Source organism: Phyllobates terribilis, unplaced genomic scaffold, assembly GCF_046119375.1.
Source record: "Phyllobates terribilis strain yellow unplaced genomic scaffold, ASM4611937v1 Scaffold_5__5_contigs__length_657084704, whole genome shotgun sequence".
In the NCBI taxonomy this organism is placed as follows: Eukaryota; Metazoa; Chordata; class Amphibia; order Anura; family Dendrobatidae; genus Phyllobates; species Phyllobates terribilis.
In genome coordinates, this window is record NW_027362765.1 from 105,990,620 (window position 1) to 106,013,597 (window position 22,978).

At 41.3% G+C, this 22,978-nt stretch overlaps 1 protein-coding gene across 4 annotated transcripts in view; it reads right to left on the reverse strand.

The window, feature by feature from the left end:
- Window positions 1-22,978, reverse strand: part of ADNP (activity dependent neuroprotector homeobox) — a 34,780-nt gene that overhangs the window by 5,986 nt on the left and 5,816 nt on the right. For all 4 annotated transcript variants that reach the window (XM_073682724.1, XM_073682723.1, XM_073682726.1 and 1 more), the window contains exons 3-4: window positions 3,116-3,232; window positions 2,493-2,585 (exon numbers count right to left, since the gene is read on the reverse strand). In XM_073682724.1, coding sequence (XP_073538825.1) covers window positions 2,493-2,585; window positions 3,116-3,223 — 201 coding nt within the window. In that variant the 5' untranslated portion in view covers window positions 3,224-3,232. The remainder of the gene's footprint in view (window positions 1-2,492; window positions 2,586-3,115; window positions 3,233-22,978) is intronic.

Here is a 22,978-nt window from a genome sequence, read left to right on the forward strand (position 1 = left end):
TTTCTCTTACTACTTCTAAAAAAACCAAAAACAACAGCTGTTTGGTATCTGTGCAACTGTACTGATCTGAAGAATCATATTGCTGGGTCAGCTATACCGCATAGTAAATTAAAAGTTTCTTTTTTGCAATTTCAACTCACTTGGAATTTTTTTCCTCGCTTTCCAGTGCATCACATGATAAAATAAATGGTGTCATTCAAAAGAACAACTTGTCTCACAAAAAACAAGCCCTCATATGGTTATGTGGACAGAAAAACAAACAAACAAAAAAGTTATGGCTCTTGGAAGAGGAGAAAAAAACGAAAAAATGAAAAATGATGGCAGTGGGTGTTAAACAATGGGCCACACCATGATGCACTGAGTGCCTGTACTTGGATTTAAACAATCATTCTGTGCTGACAGTTCCTTTAAAGGGAACCTGTCATCTCTAGATATAATGGTAATCTGCAAACAACATCTGGCTGCCTTACTGGAGCAGTAGCTACAGGAGAAAAGTGAAGTTATATTCTCCCTGCTGCCGCTCGCTTCCAGTCATCCGTGTGGGAACAGTCACCACTCAATACACAAACACGATGTAAATTGCTTCCCTGCCCGCTGATTGAAAAGCCAGCTCTGCAGCGTGTGCGCAGCGCAGGCTGTCAGTCAATGTGCAGGGGAGTGGTTAGTTCTTATAACTGCTCTCTGTACCTCCTTGATGACTGAAGTGAGTGGATGCTAGGAGAATATAAAGACTGATCCAGCTGTAAGGCATTTTAAATGCAGATAGTGTTTCTGAAGGTGACAGGTTCCCTTTAAGCAAGAGGTCATAGAACAGATTGTAAAGGATATAATGGGGAAAAGCAGATTAAAACAAATTACACTTGTTTCAACGCAGTGCAACCATTATGGATTGGAGCAGACAGACGGTTGCATTTCTATAGAAGAGATGTAAAATACGGAGCTCTTTCTACAGATACTGATCTTAGGTATGCATCATAGGGGTTTTCAGAAGTTAGTTGTTGGCGATGCAATTTTCATAGAAGTGCAGCTCTTTGTGCACTATTGTTCTACAGGAGTACAGGAGGTTAGTTCCAGAGTAACTAGCACCCATCTCAAGCCAACTATTTTGCTGGGTGTTCCACATACCCCCGTTTGATTACATCATGTGCTTAAGTGTCCTTTTCATGACCATCTCAATACTTAATTTAGCAACATAAGTGACTTATTGTACTTATTTTATTATTTTAGGATTAGGAGAAAAAAAAAAAAACAACCCACAAGCCCAGATTCATCAAGACAAGCATTGTGCACGCCACCCAATTCATTAAGAGGCACGCGCTCCACCGCCTGAAATGTTAAATGAGTAATTTACAAATTTTGGCGGCACAATTTGATGAATTCACTATGGCCTAAAACTGCAAAAAGCTGGAAAATTTTGCCCAGCCACGAGTTGTGCAAAAATTGTGTGATACCTGACGGAGTTTTAAACCAGAAAACTGGCAAAAAATCCTTGCTGAATCTGTGGCTTAAGAGTTAGGCTATGTGCCCACGATGCAGAAATGCTCCGGATTTTTCCTGAGCGTTTCTGCATTTCCCTGGCAGAAAAAAATGGATGTGGATTGTACATGCGGATTGTACATGTGGATTTTACATGCGTTTTTCCTGCCAGGGACATGCGGAAGTGAAGCGTTCTTCACATGCATTTCCACATGCGGGTTGACAAGCGCTTTCCAAGCGATTTTAGCAACACTTGGAAAGTGCTTGACAACTTGGTCACAGTATATAAGTCCATGTGACCAAGTTAATAGTTGAAAAAAAGATTAAAAATAGTAAAAAATAAAAACATTACACTTACCTTCTGATGGCCCCCGGTCTTTTCTCCGCTGCGTCCGGTCTCTTTTTTACAGGTACTATGGTACCCGGGTCTGGATGAGAGTCTCCTCTTCTCCAGACCCGGGTACCATCCGCACATTGAATCGCTTAATATTTGCATGTGCACATGTAGTCATGCGGATATTAAGCGATTCAATTTAAGTCAATGGTGGTGAAAACGCCGCGCTTATGCAAAATAATTGATAGTGCTGCGGATTTTACCTCAATAATAATCCGAAGCGGAAATTTCCGTAGCATGCGGATCATCATTGGGGAACATGGCAGACCTTCTACCAAGCGTTTCTGCAGTGGAATTGCCACTGTGGAAACGCTTAAAAAACGCATAGTGGGCACACAGCCTAATATTTTTCATTTTAGTATGGACTTTCACCACAAATGGTGAGGTCCAGGTGCACAGCACATTACACAGGAGCCAAGGTGCACTACACAAGCCATATGCCTGCATCAGCTGTGCTTTACAAGGACAGGTTTTAGATTATGGATATAAAAGAATACTAGCTTCTCACTGACCACAAGCTGAATGATAAATGGACACTGTTTTCAAAAAACGTTATCATACAATATAGATAAAGATTCTATTAATGCACTGGGGTGCCATTATTTTATTTTTCTACAAGTACCTGATTTTTAGTGAATGAAGGGTCCCACAATCCTACATCATCCCATGACGTGTTCTTCACGTAGAAGTCATTGGGTTCAAATTGCTTAAACTCCTGCAAGACAAAAATGGTGCATAAGATATATATTTAAAGTGGAAAAAACACATACAAATCCAGATTCAGTAACTGCAGTTACAATAAAGCCCTTGATAGAATAATTGTATATTTTGGTGCAACTTGCACTTACAACTATTTAATGGGCCGACACATTGTGGCAAGCTAAATTTCTTTTTTGACAAGTCATACACTACAATGTGATTTTTTTTTTTAGCATTAAAAGTATCAATTATTTCTACAATACTAGTTGACAGAGTGAGTGCAATGCAGAAGATTTACTGTAGCACTTATAGGGCAGATTCTGACCGCTCCTAAGGCCACATGGACAAGTAATTTCCATCAGTACTTATAAGAGAACACCAGGAATGGAGCAAACAAAACAAGCATGATTGATCCCACTCCTGGTTTTGGCTCTCAACCACTGAGTAAAATACAAGCAAGTGAATGTGGCCTTTCTGCAAGCGAGGGTCCATACAGATAATTGTGGGGCTAAGAAAGCCAATAGGTCCATACAACATAACACTCACGTCTACATGGTCTTTGCAGTACTCCAGGCCAATATCACCCAAGATCTTCTTCACCGTCTTCCTGGCTTTTCGCAAACTGCCCAGATTATTTACCGGAAGTTGGAACATTATTACTGCCTGGAGGAATACAAAAGATGAGCTACATTTAATAAAATAAATGCATAAAATACAGGAAAAAAACAAACAAACCATACAGCAGTGTAAGGATGGCCAACGTCCCCAGTAGTAAAATCTACCAGAATATGTACACAAAACTTAGATTTCAATTGAGAACCTACTCAAAACGTTTAACATTGGGGGTGGGGTATGCCGGCTCCTAATATGACCGATATCCATTCTGAATTGTACGAGAAACACAAATCACTACAATTACACTACATTGAATTTTTAATTTAAAGGCGTTTTCAAGTTTCAGAAAACACTTGGGCCCTTGGGTGTAGCTTATTTTATATAAAACAGTACTTAAAAGGGAATATGTCAGCAGGTTTCTGCTACGTTATCTGAGAGCAGCATGATGTAGGGGCAGAGACCCTGATCCAAGCGATGTGTCACTTACAGGGCTGCTGATTCTGTTACAATCACAGTTTCTCTGCTGCAGATCTAAAAATGCTGAGCTCTGTATAACCCGCCCACACCACTAATTGGCAGTTGTGTACACTGTGCAGTGACAGAAAGCTGCTAATCAGGGAGGGTGGGGTTACACAGAGCAGCTGACCAGGAGGCACAAGACACCTAGTCTTGTAGTCATAATGTCCTGCTGATAAAACACTGATTTAATTGAAACTGCAACAAAGTCCAGTAAGTGACCTTGCTGGAATCAGGGTCTTAGTCCCTACATCATGCTCTCAGATTATATACCCAAAACGTGATGAGAGTCTATTCATTTAGATTTTTTTTTAATCAACTATATTTTTAAAAATAAAGTTTGTAATATGTCTTTTTAGAGAAATTCACTTCTTTCACCTCCTGGACTGATCGATCATCCTCAAAATTCTCAATTCATGGGTAAAATCTGTCTTCAGTGAACGTAGACTTTCCCATTACTGAGATAGGAGATGACAGTTGGTGCTCAACGTTCTATGGGGAACTAACATTTCAGGAGAACTTGCAGCAGAACGGCCTCTAGCTCCTCAGTCATCCTCCCCTCTGCATAGAACTTTAAAAGCACCATCTGTCATCTCTCAGTAATGAAAAAATGTATTAGTCAGCTCAGAAAATGCTACACATTTACAAAAAAAAACCCAAAACAATACACAAAATTACTAACCAAAAAGGTACACAACTCAATAAAAGGTGAGCCTCCAGATAACACCAGAAGAATTACTATTAAAAACATTGGGTGGTGGTGTAGCAGTTCAAGGTGCGAGGGCTCCAGATGCCCCCCACCCAGGTTTTAGTGTATGAAGGGGACCATGGGTGTCGCATGTAAGAGCGAAGCAGTATTGTAAGTGGCAGGTGACGGTACGGAGTGCAGGTTTTGGATTGTGGCTCTGAAGCTTCAAGCTGCACCTTTGTTTCCAAGCATAACCACATACACTACAGCACTGCCGAGGCATGTAACCGTATCAGCATGCCAACAGCATCTGCTCACAGAAGCCAAAACTGCAAGCAGCCGTCAGATTGTGTATATCTGTCACTATACCATAGGTCAATGATGTTACATAAACTACAGGATACTGTTACTGGCTGTAAAAATCCAAGAGTATCCTAGAGGGCGAGGGATACAGGAAGGCAAAATAAATAAGGATTGAGGTGGATTAACATCCCTGTGTATTAATGTTTTATTGAAACTAAACAATACTTTGGACATAACCATTTCCTTAAACTACATGATGCAGTTTCTTCCTATTAGTAATTATGGTAGGACCCAAACGGAGTAATAACAAAGCAGTATCAAAGTCCACATATGCGTTAGTTCAGTTAAAGATGGGAGAACTACCTGCCTAGAGACAGGCCTGAAAAACAGCAGTGAAAAGGAAGCATAGATCACAAGCTATAATTCTCAAATAACAAGTTCCCCGAATTGTGCAGGCAGCCCAAAAGTCCACATCAGCTGAGACACAGTATATAGTGGTGGTATGGATCTCCACATGAACCAGTGGCCACCAGCAACAAACAATCCACCATAAGACGCCCCAGGCAAATGTGTTGAGAACAAAATACAAACTTTTTGCAAATTCCTGAGCACCACTGACTTCCTAACTAAGCAAGAATAAAATGAATCCAAAGTCAGCTCTACCAAAAGCAGAGGTATAGGAGTTACCGTCTAACTAGCGATGGAAAACACCAAGTCAAGCGGCCATGGTGCCTAAAAAAATTGTTGCTTTTAAGGATGTTCCAAACAGACTCACGGGGCACATCTATCAAGATAAATGCTCCAGAGTTCTTGTGAAATTGCCTTCAAAAGAAAAAAAATAAATTATTGGCACTATCCCCATTGGGGCTCGCAATCTAGATTCCCATCAATAGGGGGAAACCGCACGATCTCATGGAAAAGACAGGCGTAGTGCATTAAAAAAGGGGAGTGACATAGTATGTGACTGTAAAAAAAAGTTAGCCAACTAATAGGTGGCGAAAACTTACAGTAGACAATTTTAAGATTTGCCCAAAAACCGTTCAATGTCCAGCAGCACATCCAGACAAAAACGTTATATAAACTAAGATTAAGAACTTCACAGTTGAAAAAGCTTAGGCCCGTCTCCTTGCTTTTTATTTCAATGTGAAATATAGGATTATTTTAAACCTTTTTTTGTCTTCATGTGCTGAGGAACATTTGAGATATTTATTTTTTTAGGTCCTTAACTCTTGACATGGAGGTTTTTCCCATGCACAGTCTACAATTTGAAGTCTGATGTGGTTAACCTTGGTGAGTAAGTAGAGATAAAAATTCTCTAATTTTTATTCTTAAAATGAGCCACATTTATCCTAGGTTTTCATATGGTTTGATAAAATCGGGCATATTTTAACCGAAGTTGCACGGTCAAAGAAATAGACAGTACTGATTGGAGGAGTCTACAGATAAAGGGTAACTGTACTTTTACAAAACTTCTAACATGTCATACAGAGGTCAGATATTGAGCTGTAAGGGTCCAGAAGCCGAGACCTCCACCAATCACGAAAAAGAAGGAGAGGCACACAGCTCAGCACTGATCTCCTGACACTGTAGACGGACTCTACAGACTTTCCTATGGAGTGGCCCCCTTTAGTTCCATCATTTAAGTGATGGGTGTCGGTCTCAGCTCTTGTTTTTAAAACGTGTTGAAAAGATTTGATTGGTTGTGGTACAAGTCAAACGTTTTTCACACTTCAGTCATTTGGCTGTAAGGTCAAAGTTACATGGTGGTTTTGCACATGGGCGGACAAGTCTTCAACCATAGCAATGTGGAGTCACACAATGTGTGCAACTCCCTGTAACGGATACAAAAGGCCACTCCTAACCTGAAAGACTGCAGCAAATCAGTGCAGTCACACACCCTACAAAACTAAAGGCTGAACCATGACAGTCACATTGATGGTTATTGAGGGCATGGAGAGTAAAACTCAAGTCAAGTGCCTTCGGCCACCATAGCACGACAAAGCCATGTAATCCTGGCCTAGGTCTGAGACCTAATGGCTGCCATGCGGTAAGAATTGGGTACATCAGTCTGAAGCAGGCCTAGATATGTAGAGCTGGCCTAAGATATTAAGAGCCAGGAAACCTGCAATCATGCCACAGTCAGTGACAACTGTGTAGACAACACCCCAAACACATCTGATTGCTCACACCAAAACGGCTTCTGTATTTTGGAAATTACACGGCGGTAGCTGAAGGGTATGTGCTCACGATGCAGAAATTTCCTGAGCATTTCTGCATCTCCTTGGCAGAAAAAACACATGCGGATTTTACATGCGTTTTTTCAAGCGGTTTTCCAAGCGATTTTGAGCATCACTCGGAAAAGGGCTTGACAAGTTGGTAACACAATATAAATCCATGCAACTTATGAGATTTCTGCTTCAAATCAAACATCTAGTGTAAATAAGAAGAATTCAGAAGAAAAATAAAATCTTCTTATACTCACCACTCCAGTGGCGATCCTCTCTCTTCGGCGGCCCACACTGTACTGGCAGGACCTGGGGTGACGTCATTTAGTCAGCTGATGGCCACGTGATCATCAGCTGACTAAATGACGTCACCGCGGGTCCTGCCAGTACACTGTGGGCCGCCGAAGAGAGAGGATCGCCGCCGGGAGGAGACAGAGGATCGCCGCCGGGAGAGGCGAGGATGAATATTTTTTACTTTATAAAATTCTTCTTTAACCTGTAGGTATGATGGTAGCCGGGTCAGATGAGAGTCTCCTCTTCCCAACCCAGGTACCATTCGCGCATTGAACCGAATAATATCTGTTATGCGGTTCAATGCAAGTCAATGGGCACGATTTCGCCGCGAAATCGAACTCAAATTGGTTGTGCCCCGGATTTTTCCGCAATGATAATCTGCAGCATGTGCACAGCACATGCGGATTATCATTGGGAAACATGGCAGACATCTTACACGATTTTAATGCGTTTCTGCGGTGGAAATGCTGCCGCGGAAATGCATTAAATCTGCATCGTGGGTACACAGCCCAAGTCATACGTTTATAAAAGACAAGAGAAGAGACTGACTCCTGAATTGTGATTTCTTATATGATGTGCTGCTAGATGTACCACATGTGAAAAGGGAATGAGCAAGAAGAGCAATCGTTAATCAGTGGCGACGCAGAATAATAAAGAAAAGGAAGCGATGCAGAGAAACTTCACAAATTGGGACATCATCTTGGCTTGATGGTAACTTTTTGTATGTTTTTATGTTGATCTTAGGTGAATTCAGAATGAGCTGTCATGTGTATGTACAAGAGGGGAAAACATTATTACTGGCTATTATTTAAGACCAGTATCATGCAATTTTTTTTTAATCCAGCTCAATTTCTAGTTTATTATCAGTCTCTGAGCTAGTGGGTGGAGATTACCTGCTGTTTCCCACACCTACGAGGGATTCCTGCCCTGTGTCCAAGTAGCCAATGTTAAAAAGCCAGCAGCTGCATGGAGGATATCATCAAGTAGTGATGTTTGCTCTCAGCAGGATTTCCACAAGACTGAATTTTCAGGATCATGCAGGAAGCTCTGTAGACCTACAAAGGGGTATTATCCTGTTGAGCAGTTCCATCATCTTCTATGCTAGCCATAGAGCTTATAGACAAAAACTTTGCAGAGCAAAGGGAGAAGCTTCTACTGCAGCCAGTAGTGTTATACAGCAGTGAAGAGGGAGACATGACGATCCTTTAAAGAGCACCTGTCAGCAGGATTTTGCTCAGTGAACTACATACACTGTCAAGGTAGAAGACATTACACTGTTTAAAATGATACCTTGGTTGATGAAATTCGTCCTGTGGTTCTTGTTTAAACTTTACTTTCAGTTTGGAGTTAATGATATGCCCGTGCTTCAGGGCGGTCTGTGGGGTGGGCTCTATCTGGTGCTCTGCTTACATATTCATCTGTATGCTATTATGACAGCTCACTGATCCTTCACTGACCTGCCTCCTATTTTACATAATGCATGGCTACGTAAAAAAGGAGGCAGGTCAGTGAAGGCACAGTGAGCTGTCATAATAGCATACAGATGAATATGTAAGCAGAGCACCAGATAGAGGGCCCCCCACAGGCCGCCCCGAAGCACGGGCATATCATTAACTCCAAACTGAAAGTAAAGTTTAAACAAGAACCACAGGACGAATTTCATCAACCAAGGTATCATTTTAATCAGTGTAATGTCGCCCACCTGACAGTGTATGTAGTTTAGTGAGCACAATCCTGCTGACAGGTGCGCTTTAAAGACATAGAAAATTGCTTAATATATATTATCCCAGTTTGAATTAACCAGTGCTAGGAAACAAAAACAGGATCAAGTAGGAAGATATTAAAAAGAGAGGAACTGCTGAAATATTTTCAGTTTAATTTTCAGTGTTCAGGCCAACAGTGTGGCCACCAAACTGCTTTGTGTGAAAACAGCTTTAGTTCCAGTAGTCTGTATGCAACCTGCAGTATAAAGCCTCAATCTCTGACAGTATAGCTCAGAAGGGGGCTGACAATTTACTTGTGTTGAGCACAGGGCAAAAATGAAGCTGCCAAGACCAGAGACTATTTTTTGGGACCCTGGAAATAAAAGTAAAGTCTTAAGCGTTATAGACTCTATAGGAACTCCTAAGAATGAAACTCAATTAATAGTATTATTTTTTTGTCTAATAAAAGTATGTATACATGTTTTTAGGCATGGCCATAACCAGAATGAAGTGCTTGTTAATTTTTTTTTTCTTACACACACTGCTGGGTGCAATAAAGGGAGTCCATGCTCATTGCACCCTTGGCTAAGCAGTTCAGTGGGTCTTCCCACCGACTAGTTTTCCCATCCATCTCTGCCCTGCGCTGGCTCCTATAGGGTAAGGGCTGGCAATAAAGGAAGAGAAGGCACAGAGGTGAAAAACAAGCAGGTGGAAAGGTGCACTGAACTGCTGGGCTATGCAACACTTCTGATGACTACAATAGAGTAACACTGCAGAAAGAGAACTTTACATTCTGAACAGTTGCATACTGTAACCATAGAAACCATTTCACTTCCCAGTGTCAAAAACTAGACAGATTCTGATAGTGATTCCTGAACATCCATCCAAAGTCAGGCAGTGGTCCTGTACACCAGGACAAAACAGTAAAGTGTTAGTATTGTCTAATGGCATAAACTAGTCTAGGCAACCCTAGGTTGTGCCCAGTTCATCACAGATAGGCAAGATGTGCCATAGATTTGGTGCCTTTTGATAGAAGTGAGACACTTTTGCTTAGGTAAAGTCTTGTCATTTACTCACAGGGCGGCATGGTGGCTCAGTGGTTAGCACTGTAGACTTGTAGCACTGAGGTCAAATCCACCCCCTGCCCCACCAAGGGAAGCATTTGTATGAAGCGTGAGTGTTTCCTCCAGGTCTTTGGATTATTCCCACACTTCTAATCACGTTGATGAACAAAGGCACAATGCCATATTTTAACAATTATCTTAAATTATAACAGATTTTTACAGATTGACAAAATCGTGCCCCCACCCCACCAAAGAAAGGACACTTTTCCCTAGAGTTTCCCATTATAATTATTCCAAAGGGAGACGTTCAGGCTCCCTAATGAGCAAGAGTGTGACATTTGTTGCTAAGCAGGCCCCAACACATAAGAGCTGCCGCCTGGCAAATACCACAGCCTATAGGTGCCACCGCCAGATAATCGCACTCAAGCCAACAGGTGGTTTCCGTTCATCGGTAGCTCTGCTCCTGGAACCAGATGGTCACCAGGTGCCGGCGGTAAAGCGTGATAGCAGTGCCTGGAAAGCACCTATGTGCTGAACATCAGGCGGACAACATTCATAAAATAAAAATGACCAGCCCCCACAATTAAAGTATTATGGAGAGCGTACACTAATTTTTTAAGAAACTACTGTTATCTGGTGACAGGCAGGGCTGTGGACTCTATGAGTCGGAGTCCATTTTTGTAGAGTCGGAGTAAAATGGACCGACTCCCAACATATATAATTGGGTACAGTAGTTCAATGCAGTTTGTGGGGAATATTTTTTTCAGAAGAATTTGTGAAATTAAATGTCCTATTCCTGATCTAAGGGTCTAGACTTTTAGCTGAGATGAATCTGTGCTAGAGTAAACTTATCACTTAAACATGAGCCATGTATGAGGGAGTTGGAGTCGGTGTCATGGAAATTGAGGAGTCGGAGTTGGAGGTTTGGCTTACCGACTCCACAGCCCTGGTGACAGAAAGGAACAAAGATGACCACTTAGCAGCAACATGTAGGATAGAGATTGGCCATCACCTGGCACTCATGGATTTCCGCAATGAAATGGTCCAGCCAAACCTGCATTTATCATACAGAAGCCTGAATGTGATCATCAGGGACCAACAACCCTAGTGATCCAGAGAAAAGGATCTAGTCTCTCGCAAGAAGATGCTGCACATGCCTGGGCATGTTCCATTGTAATGATGTGGGCGAGAGCACATACCCCTTTATTAGAAGCTTCTCTGCACCTATAAGTAATGTTATGGCTGTATAGGCGTCAAATTATATTTTTCTATAGTAATCAGTTATGCCAGTTATGATAATCTGGTGTACAAGCCATATGCAAATCAGGCTGAAAATGCTCTGGGGGCGTGTCAATGCACTTGGAAGACGCTGTGCACACACCCCCAGTGCACTTGCTGTCTGATATGCATATGGCTTTTATATCTCATGAGTAGCAGATTGGTCACTGCAAAAATAAGTATCAATTTTACTGGGGGAAAAGTGCCAACACAATATACTTCCAAAAATGTGCAGACAGGTTCATCTGAAACACATCACATACTAAAAGGAAATCTGTCACTAGGCTCTGCGTCAAGAACTGCAGCAACTCACGTTCTTGCAACTACTTGGTCTGCAGCGCTAGAGTCCTCTGCATCCATGAGCAACACAATTCTGGGAGAAACTGTCAATTGTGGAAGAGTGCAGTGAGCCGCACACAGCTCATGAATACATGGATTTCAGCACTGTAAGGCTGTGTGCCCACGATGCGTTTTTTAAGCGTTTCCGCAGCGGCAAAAACGCTGCAGAAAAGCATGGTAGAAGGCCTGCCATGTTCCCCAATGATAATCCGCATGTGCTGTGCACATTCTGCGTAAATTTCAGCTGCGGATTATCATTGCGGAAAAAAACGCAGCACTACCAAATTATTTTGCGGAAGTGCTGCGTTTTCGCCACCATTGACTTGCATTAGATCGCATGGATTACGCATCACTGTATATGTAGATGCGCATTCCATGCGTTCTAAATGTGTGGATGGTACCCAGGTCTAGAGGAGAGGAGACTCTCCTCCAGACCCGGGTACCATAGAAAACCGTAAAAAAAGTATAAAATAAAAAAATAAAATATATACTTACCTTCTGGCGGCCCACGCTGCGCTCCTCCTTGCATGCCGGCAAATCGCGATGTACTGAAGGACCTGCGCTGACGTCATAGTCATGTGACGGGTCACGCGACGCCGACGTCGGCAGGTCCTTCAGTGCAGTGTACTGCTGCCGGCAACCAGGACGGAGGGAAAGCAGGACACCGGGGGCCATCAGAGGGTAAGTATATATTTGTTTTTTTATTTTTTGACATTCTCTCGGGTCACACTATATAAATCCATGCGGTTTGCATGGATTTATATAGTGTGACCAAGTTGACAAGCACTTTCCAAGTGATGCTAAAATCGCTTGGAAAGCGCTTGTCAACCCGCATGCGGAATTGCAAGTGAAGAACGCTTCACATCCGCATGTCCCTGGCAGAAAAACGCATGTAAAATCCACATGTAAAATCCACATGCGTTATTTTCTGCCAGGGAGATGCAGAAACGCTCAGGAAAAAATCCTGAGCATTTCTGCATTGTGGGCACATAGCCTAAGAAGTAATCAGGGACTTAAAAACAGTGGCAAAAAAGAATTGCACAAAAAAAATTGCAGCACTGAAATCAGGGTCTCTTCACTGCTCAGGTAGAGCAGCATAACCTTGGCCTCCAAGTTGTGATAACATTAGAAATAGAAGCATCTTTAAGTAACTTTTTAAAAAGTTTAACAGTCATTTGAATTTTTATTTCTTAAATCAATAGTACACATTAAAATCTAGATAGGAGGAGGGAGGAGCTCTGTCTAGCTCCTCCTGACTCCATGGGAAATGGCTGCAAATATGGATACAATTCTCTCCGTAATGTAACAATCTGTCTTCACTGAATACAGATTTTACCTCAGAATTGAGAATTTTGATAATAACTGATAATTTCTGGCAGCGAAAGAAGCAGATTTATCTGATACGATATATTACAAAGTTACTTCTTTTTTATTATAAATTTTTATTTCATAAATAAATAGAAGTACTGGGGAACTGCCAGCTGGGATCCCCACCGATCCGGTCTGTAAGGGGGTGGGACGTCAAGCACCTCCAATCTATTAATTCCTTATGGGACTAAGAGGCAGGTCAGAACTCCTGCAGTCCCATAAAGAATAAATGGATTGGAGGTGCTCGACATCCCACTACATTCAGACAGGATCAGGGAGGGGATCCCAGTAACGGGCTCCAGCACCTAGGGAATAACATCTAAACTTGGTATATAAAAAAAAAAACACCTTTAAAAAGAGGACATGTCAGAGTCAAAAGTGCCCAGTTTTTGCTCTTATGTTATTCCTGCCGCTCCTTTGATTATTCCTTTCTTTTTAATCTGTCATATGGTTCCTAGAAATATGAAGTTGTTTTTTTTATTTGTTGCAAACTGTTATGATCTTTACAAGAGAGCATGGCTCTCAATTTTCTGGTGATGTCTCTTCAGGCTGCTCTGCATTATTACCCTGTGAGCACCGCCCCCTTGTATAGACTATTAAAGAAGGCCAACATCTCAGGAACCGTATGGCGAATAATAAAAACAAACAAACAAAAAAAAAAAAACAACCACACACATTACGCAGGGGACAGGAAATAAAAGAATAAGATCTATCCACTTTCGACCAGGTACTTAGGAAACAGTTAATTAGGTCTTTGTCAACTAATCCGCTAGCAGCATGATAGAGCCCGAGACCATACCAGCCATGTGTCACTTACTTTGCTTGTTGCTGTAGTTTTGATCATATCAATTTTAAATCAGCAGGAAATCAGAGGACTACTGAACATGCTGCCATGTAGTCCTCCATATCTATGAGCTCTGTACAACCCCACCCCCACCACTGATTGGCAGCTTTTTGTGCAAACTGCATAGGCAGAAAGCTACCAATCAGTGGTGTGGGCGGGGTTATACAGAGCTTAACATTCAGAAAACTGGTAGATCTGCAGCAGAGAAAACGGATTTTTATCAAACCGCAGCAGTCCAGTAAGTGACACATTACTGAAATAGGAGTCTCTGCCCCTACATCATTATGCTGTCAGATGGGGTAGCAAAAACTTGGCTACAGATTATCTTTAATCATTTCTTGAAAATCTGGACTATAAAAGAAGCAAGGCCTAAGATGAACAATTTCTACTGAAGCCTACTGCGCCGTATAAAGCTACATTCCCACGATCAGGAAGTAACAGCGCTTTGGACGTAGCGTATATTCAATCACGCAGTTAAATCCGCATGTGTTCATGAACCATGCGGATTTAACGCATCCTATCCATTCTATTGGGGAAATTTCTGTCAAAATTGACATGCTCCGGCTCCTAAAGCCGAGCCGCCGGTGAGTTTACGCGGCAGCAAATATCTCATGCCCACGGTGCTTCTTTCTATGAATCCCATCCACTGTGCTTCTACTGTACAACGCAGCGATTTGGATACAGCGCAGGTGAGCTGCGTCCAAACCGCTGCCTCTACGGATTGTGGGCACGTACCTCAAGAGCAGTGACATCAGGCACAAACGTAGAGGTTTCTTGAATTATGCAAGAAAGTTGTGCTCATCGAGGAGTTTCCTGCACTTCCCCGTCACTTATCCTATTGCCATAGCTGATAATATAGGGCTCACTTCTCCACACCAACTGGTCATGCTAAAATATAACAAGGCTAATCTTATCCATTTCCAGGCATCTGTCTCTGAAAGATTCCGCACGCACACGTTATAAAAAAAAAAAAAAAAAAAAAAAAAAAAAAAAAAAGCTGGATTTGGTCGATGTTCATTTGATGTCTATGGGGGCCTTAACGACAAGTCTCATAACCAGGCGTTAATCACATTGGCATTGTTGGGTTCATAAAAGGAGGCCACGAAGCTCTGCCAAAACAGATCAGTCACACAAAAGGTAATATTGGAGCCCCAAAGACTTATGATAGGGGTCAGGTCAGCTAATGTAGTTTCAGTCAAAAAGATCCGTCAGCAGTATTACAGGTTTTATGCACAAAATCTGGCATCTGTGCACACATCTTGGCAAATATATGTGATGTCATCGCGCCACATATCTCCCAAGTGGCACCCAAAACAATAACACAGTACAGAGATGCATAGGATATCACCACAAGCTGTAAGTCTTTTGACCAACAATTGAAATAGAAATATAAGCAGACACCCAACACCACAGAAAAGGGAATCGAGGACCAATGTTTCCCCCTGGTAGAAGCACGAGTATCCTAATATCTGTGGGCAATTCTCGCTTGGTATTCTCCCTTGAGACCCCAACTGTAGTAAGTGCACAAAAAATTAAAACCAGAATTTCCACGGCAAAAATTGGCAAAGGCAACGACAGCTGCACATTTCGTTGCAGAAATGGATATGCCACACTTAGCATTGTAAACCTGTTGTAAAAATCTACAAATAAATTAGATTCAATGTGCCGGTCAATAAGTATAAAAGGGGTGGTCAAGAAAAGTGTACGAGTATTGTGTGTTATGGAACAAAGGTGTATGGGAACACCAAGAATCACGGAAATGGCTCACAAAATACAGCGACAGACTCAAGAGTGATGTCGAGACAATGGGGTTTAAAATGGACACAAAAGCCCAGGAGACGTCGTCGTCGTCATCATCCAGGGCTCCATCAATCTGATAGACGAACTAGTCACTATTTATACAAGGAAACCACACAAATACCATCTAGTCACAATGATTGTGTGATACCCACTGACCACCGAGATCTCCTTGCATATGAAGCCCGATCTTTTACATCGGACCATTTCTAGAATAGGACCATTACAATATACACAGACTGAACCTTTGTGAAAGCTCAATTCATGTGAATGGTGCTCTTAGAAATCCATGCGATTGCTACCAAAACATAATAGGTGGACACTCAGCCACATACATTTCTGGGGTCTGTGAATATACCCCTGTGGCACGGCTCAGGAATTTTTCCAAATGGAAATCTGACCACATTCCCAGCACACAGCTATTGGTGTTAATGATCCTTTGCTTAAAATGTTTCCAGTAAGAGAAGTCTCTGGGCAGTGCCGAAGGAGTTTAACCACTTGACAGCCTTGGCATTCTTGAAATCCGCCATGACCCAACTTCACAAATGTCATCTTATCACATGTCTATAAGTGGTTTCCAATGAATTTCTGCTTTTCACTTGAATGGAAACATGGCACCTAAAAGCACATGTATATAATCATACTGAACACCTATTTTACCTGCAATATTGGTCTTAAACGGTTATTCCCAATTTCATAGATCATTATTGTTGGACACGGCTTGTAAAAACAAGCATACTTACATATTTCTACTGATCTTATAGGCGCTGCTTTAAACTAATGGGACCGTTGAAGTGCGCCATTACCTCCTAATCCTGGCCAGCTGCAGCGCAGTGCTTACAAAGCAGCAGTGGTCGATCTCCCGGGCAACGAGCTGTAAACAAAAGAAGTTACTATCTCTAGAGCGACGGCAAACTTTAATAGAGTATTGCAAAAGTGCTTGTCTCTGCAAGCAGTATCCAGCAATATCCCCATCTATGAAGATGGGAATAACTAATACCTTACCGACATATGATGTGCTGGTACAACCAAGCACAAACTTTTGAAAAAAAAAGTGTGATTAGAGCCAGCCTTCGGCTGCAGTGGTCACATGTCTGTCCAGGAATTAGTAAAGAATGGTTTTTCTTTTTTAAAGGGAATAATCTCTTAAAAAAAAAAAAAAAAGGCGATGTAACCAGATAAGAAGTGGGCCAAGTTTTGCTGTTATTTTACTACCGCTGCTCCCCTGAATATTTTTTTTCCCTTATGTGTTTCAACAAGACAAGAAAATAAAAAAAAATAAAAAAATCAGTGCTTTATTCACCCTTCCAGAGTTCATGGCCGAGTCTCTGCCGCTGTTCCTGGCGTCTGTTATTGGATGCGGTACTGACATCAAGTCACTAACGCTGCAGCCAACCAGTGAGCTCAGCACTGCAGATAACAGACACCTGCAGACAATCAGCAGTGGACCCAGGGAGGGGCAAGTATAGAACAGGTTTTTTTTTTTATATATATATTTTTATTTTAAACAAACTGCAGCTGGAGAAGGGCTTTCCAAAAGCAGAAAAACACTGAGGTTATGTATACTGACTTTTTTAGAAGAAGTTTTAATGTAAAGGCTAAGAGGAAACTCTAAATACCCTTAAAAATCTTTCAAAAACGTGTGCGTTTCTGTTCCAAAAACTCTGAAAAGACTGCAAGATTGCACCCAACCTATGTAGACTAACACCTTTATAACCAGGGCGGTGGAGCCAGAGGCCATTTTGGTGGAGCCAGAGGCCTAAATTGGACCAACTCCTAAAATATATAATAAATTGGTACAGTAGTATAATGCAGCACGTGCTATACATTTTTCTATAAGAACTTGGGAAAGTTATAAAATGTCTGTTCTATTCCTGATCTAAGGATCTCGGCTTTTAGATGAGATGAATCTGTGCGGCACTTTATGTACACGCTCAGTAGTGACCAGGGCTGTGGAGTCAGAGTCGAGGAAATTGAGGAGTCGGAGGTTTGGCTTACTGACTACACAGCCCTGATTACAATGCTATAAAAGTGAGTTTTTGAAGCCAGAATTCTACTCTAACTATTAAATATGTCAGAAACTAGAGCCAATCTGGCAAAACAAAAGTCATTTTCTTAATCAGCACCATAAACTTAATATAAAACAATTCAGACATCATTGGCACCAAAATCACTCTATACCAGTGTAATCTGTCCTAATAAGAGCCGCACCTCCGCTATGGGGGGAATTTATTAATGGTTGCAAGGTCCCAAATTATGGTGCACACCTCATTTGGCAATAAATGGTCTTTTACAGTCTCTGCCATTCCAACCAATCTTTGGAAAAGTAGTTGATGAAAGAAAGCACCGAAACACAAGTACGGATGAGCGCCACACTGCAGGACTGCATCATGATCAGGTATGATTACACCATTCTCCATTAACTTGATGGATAAATAGAGTATATACAAACACTGGTGACGGGCTGTGCAATATATTCATGAACACTATTTGTTCTCCCCAACAGGCTTAGGGTTTGTGCAATTATATACAGCATACTGTTCTATGCAACACTTACTATACAGAGGTGATTTAAATGTTTGATCATCACTGATTTTCTACTAGGCTAAGGGATGGTGCAATTATTTTACATCATATTATGAGCATATATATTACATTACTTGTCATATATGCAATGATCACTTACTAAATATCTGCTCATTTACTCTAGCCTAAATACATGCCATATAATCCTTTCAATACTTTAGCTCTTTATGCCCCAATTGATTTACAATCATGCATTTTGGTCATATGTTATCAACCACCGTTAAAGTCAGGGCTGTGGAGTCAGTAAGCCAAACCTTCAACTCCGACTCCTCAATTTCCATGACTCCGACTCCCTCATACATGGCTCATGTTTAAGTGATACATTTATTGTAGCACAGATTAATCTCAGCTAAAAGTCTAGACCCTTAGATCAGGAATAGGACAGACATTTATAGGACATTTCATAACTTTCCCAAATTCTTATGAAAAATATTCCTCACAAACTGCATTGAACTACTGTACCCAATTTATTATAGATTTTAGGAGTCGGTCCATTTTATACCGACTTCAACTCCACAGCCCTGGTTAATGTTTAATTGATTTGTTTGTCCTGTCATCATTACCTTGTTTTTGATCCCTATTTGGGTCTTGTCAGTTAATTCATTTTGTGTGTGCGCTCCTTTCTTTTAATGACAAGTGGGTATTTTATTTATAACCATCTATGTTTAGACCACTCATTTGGGCTAATCAGTTTTTGGTTTTGTTGGTTCTTTTCCGATTGGTCTCCATGATCTGTCCAGCAAAAATACATCTGTCACTATGTGGGTGATCCCCCTGAGGAACTATTATTAGTGTCTGATGTATATTATTTGCTCATCCTTTACATCATTTTTTTAACCAAAAGAGAAACAGATCTAACAAAGGGAAGCAAAAGACTCCACTAAACCCAGTTTTTAAGAATAAAAACGCAAGTATAGAACTACGCTCCAAATTAGGTTATTCACTAAACTGATGAAGTGGATTTAAGTAACCCCCAGACGAGGGTATATGGCAGAGTATATATGGCTGAAGCTCCTTTGTTCTGGAAATCAGAGTAGACTCCAGTGTACACTACCACATGAAAGTACTTCCTGCCTAGTAACTAAAGGTGGAAATCCCCTGTAAATCTTTCTAGATCAAAGTGTGAACAGTGTCCAGTATGTGCCATTTAAAGGAATGTGTGTGAACAATTTGCACTGGTGCATAAACAAAGTTCACACCACTGCCCTCTTTACAAGGAAGCAGCCCATATACAGGAGTGGCCAAAAGTTTAGACAAGTTTTGATTTTCAAAATTTGACAGTTGTGTTATTAGCTATTTGTCATATATTTGTGTAGTTTCTGAAGAACAATTATCAGCATGTCATAAGTTTTTAAACATCTGACAGATTCATCAAGTTTTTGTAAAGACTCAATATTTACAGTGTTGTCCCTTATTTTTCAAGACTTCTGCCCTTCGCTCTGGCAGCTGGATATCGGCTTCTAGGCCAAATCCTGACTGATGGCCGTCCATTCTTAGCTCATCAGTGCTTGAAGTTGATCACAATTTCTGTGGTTTTCTTTGTCCTCCCACTTTTTGAAGATGGACCACAGGAACTCAGCGGGAATGAGATCTGGGGAGTTTCCTGGACATAGGCTCAAAATGTCAATGCTTTGTTCAGTGAGCCACTTAGTTATCACTTTTGTCTTGGGACATGGTCTCCATCTACTAGAAAAAAAGCATTGCTCACCAAATTGCTCCTGGATGGTTGAGAGAGGTTGCTCTTCGAGATGTTTAGTGCCCATTCTTTACTCCTGGCAGAGATCTTAGGGAAAAAAAAATGAGAGCCCACTTCTCTTGAATGAAAAGCCTCCACATATGAGTGGTTTCAGGATACTTTACTGTTGACATGACACAGGACTCATGATAGCGCTCATCTTTTCTTCTCTTGACAATCACTGTTCCAGATGTCCCAAACAGTCTCAAGGGGCTTCGGAGAAAAAACATCCTCCAAGGGCAACTTGTTCCAATGATCCAGATGCAATTTCATGAACAATACTTTTCCAGCATGATGGACACCATGCCACAATAAAGAAAAGTGATAACCAAGTGGCTCGCTGAACAAAACATTGAAGTTTTGGGTCCATGGCCAGGAAACTCCCCAGAACTCAATCCAATTGAGAACCTGTTGTCAATCCCCAAAAATCAGGTGGCCAAACAAGACACAGAAATTGTGATAAACTCCAAGCACTGATGAGACAAGAGTGGGCGGCCATTAGTCAGGATTTGGCCCAGAAGCCGATATCCAGCTGTCAAGGCAAAGGGCAGAAGTCTCGAAAAATAAGGGACACGATAAATATTGAGTCTTTCCATAAACTTGATGTAAAATATATATATATATATATATATATATATATATATATATATATATATATATATATATATATATATATATATATATATATATATATATATATACACACACACATACACGTTTGGTACTGCTGTACTCATACTGACCTAGAGAAAAATGTTTCCAGCTGATTTTTACCATACACACAAAAAAAAAAAAAAAAAAAAAAAAAAAACACTACACAATGGCGGGATTGCATATTTTTCATAATTTCATTGAACTTTGAATTTTCCCCCCACATTTTTCAGTTCATTATATGGTAAAATGAATAGTGTCATCCAAAACTACATGACCTCGTACATCTATGTTCATGGAAAAATAAAGCTGTGGCTTCTGGAAGAAGAGGGGGAAAAAAAAAGAAAAAAAAAGAATTGCCTGGGAGAGAAGGAGTCAATAAGCCTTGAAGGGGAGACACCCATCTGCACAAATTTCCCACCTCTCATCCCCAATATGCCATGATAATGTGGACTACTACAATAGCAGCCTATATGACATCACTGATTGGCAGAGGCTTGTCATCGCGATGACGCCATTTTATTGCTACGACATCATGGGGGATGGTAAACACCGAGTGATTGGTGGGAGAAAGGAGGAAAATTTAAAGGGAAGAATTTTACAAAGATGTGGTCTTCTTATTTTAGGCACATATGAGGCTTATTAATAGAGAATTCTTCCAAAATCCACTGCTGTCTCACCAGGAATAATTTGGTAAAACTCAGCAGATGACATTTTATTTACAGCAGGGACCATATTCATGGGATAGATCAATCCAAAAAAATGTAGACTTTAAAATGTGAACCACCTAAAAAATATAGGCTAATATCTAAAGGCCTCTCATACAGTCATATGTATGGGGGCCTCCCGACTCATGATGTCAGGAAACAGAATTTTTAAAGGCCGATCCTTTTGTTCTCCCGAGATAACCGGCTAGGAAAGTCAGCCAGCGGCTCTGAGAACACAAACGCTTGGCCAAGCGTTCCTGTATATGGGGCAGTCGAGAGAGATCGCTGTCAGCTGAGTGATTGTTTGACCACCAGCTAACGTGTATGGAGGGCTAGAGTTGGTGCAGATCGAGTTGAACAACAGTAATCTGCGGCCGCAGGACAGGAGACGTGAAAACTATTTCTAACCTTCCGGCATCCGCGGCTCTTTTGATTAGCCGACTTGGTGCGACGTAACATACGTCATACTTAGTGATGAGCGCAAGTGCTCGTTACTCGAGTGACATGTTCGAGTCCCCGTGGCTGCATGTTTTGCGCCTGTTAGATAGCCACAAAACATGTGGGAATGGCCCGTGTTCGTGGCTATCAACTTCAGGGACGTGAACATGTCACTCGAGCAGCTACAATACTCGGTGCATACCCGAGCACCCTCGAATAACGAGCACTTGTGCTCATCAATGGTCATACTAAAAAGATGAAATTGCACCAGGCTGGCTGATCAAAAGAGAAGCAAATGCTGTCAGGTCGAGGTGGTGCTCAAGCCTCCCATCCAGCTGCCACAGATCACTGATGATGCCAAGGGACTGGGTCCTGCAAATCGAATTGCACAAACTAATAGGGGCCTTTGGAGCCTGGGGCTCCTGGGCCCAGGAATATGTCAGGGCTGCCCTAAACAAAGGACAAGCATGTATTCATTTTTCAAGAGTGGGTTGCTCTCACATCAGTCATGAGCCTCCAATCTGTCACTTTTGGCAAAAAAAATAAATGAAATATTGTGCTACATATACTTTTTTTTCTTCAGAAAAACTACAAACCCGCTAGTAGGGTCGGTCGGGTAACATTGATATTTTTGTGTATCGGGCTTCATGGTGTTGTGCTTTCCATGAGTAGAAACGGAGGCTTCGTTCTGCAAAAGGGTTTGTCCAACAAGCGCCAAACATGGCGGTTGCATCTGATCTGCGTATTTACCTTTATAATAATTCATGAAAGTTTAAAAATATTAAGCCTAAGTACACGTTATGTTTTCTCAATCTAAGAGCCCTGTATATTTAGTAACTGAAGTAAGCATATTATTCATGAAACAAACATGACGAAAGTGCTCATCAAAAAAAAATTTAAATCACAATAATAAAATGAAAATCCACGGGAAAAATAGCAATAAAATTAGAGATTTAATCAAAATGCCAAAATTGAACATCGGACAAATCACTGGGAAATAAGACGTCAGATATGAAAGAATCCAAAGGGGCAGTCCATATACAACATGAGAATATTGGGTAAAAGACATCTGAGAACCCCCTCCTCCCCCGAACAAAAGGCCAACAGATCAGACACTAATGTTCATGACACCTGACATCCATAGAAGAGCAGCAGGAAGACCACCACAGGCCCCACAATGCACAGACTCCATGTGACCACAACAAAGCAGTTGTACTGAGGCCTCTCCTATAATGCTGCGATTCCAGAGAAATGAGTT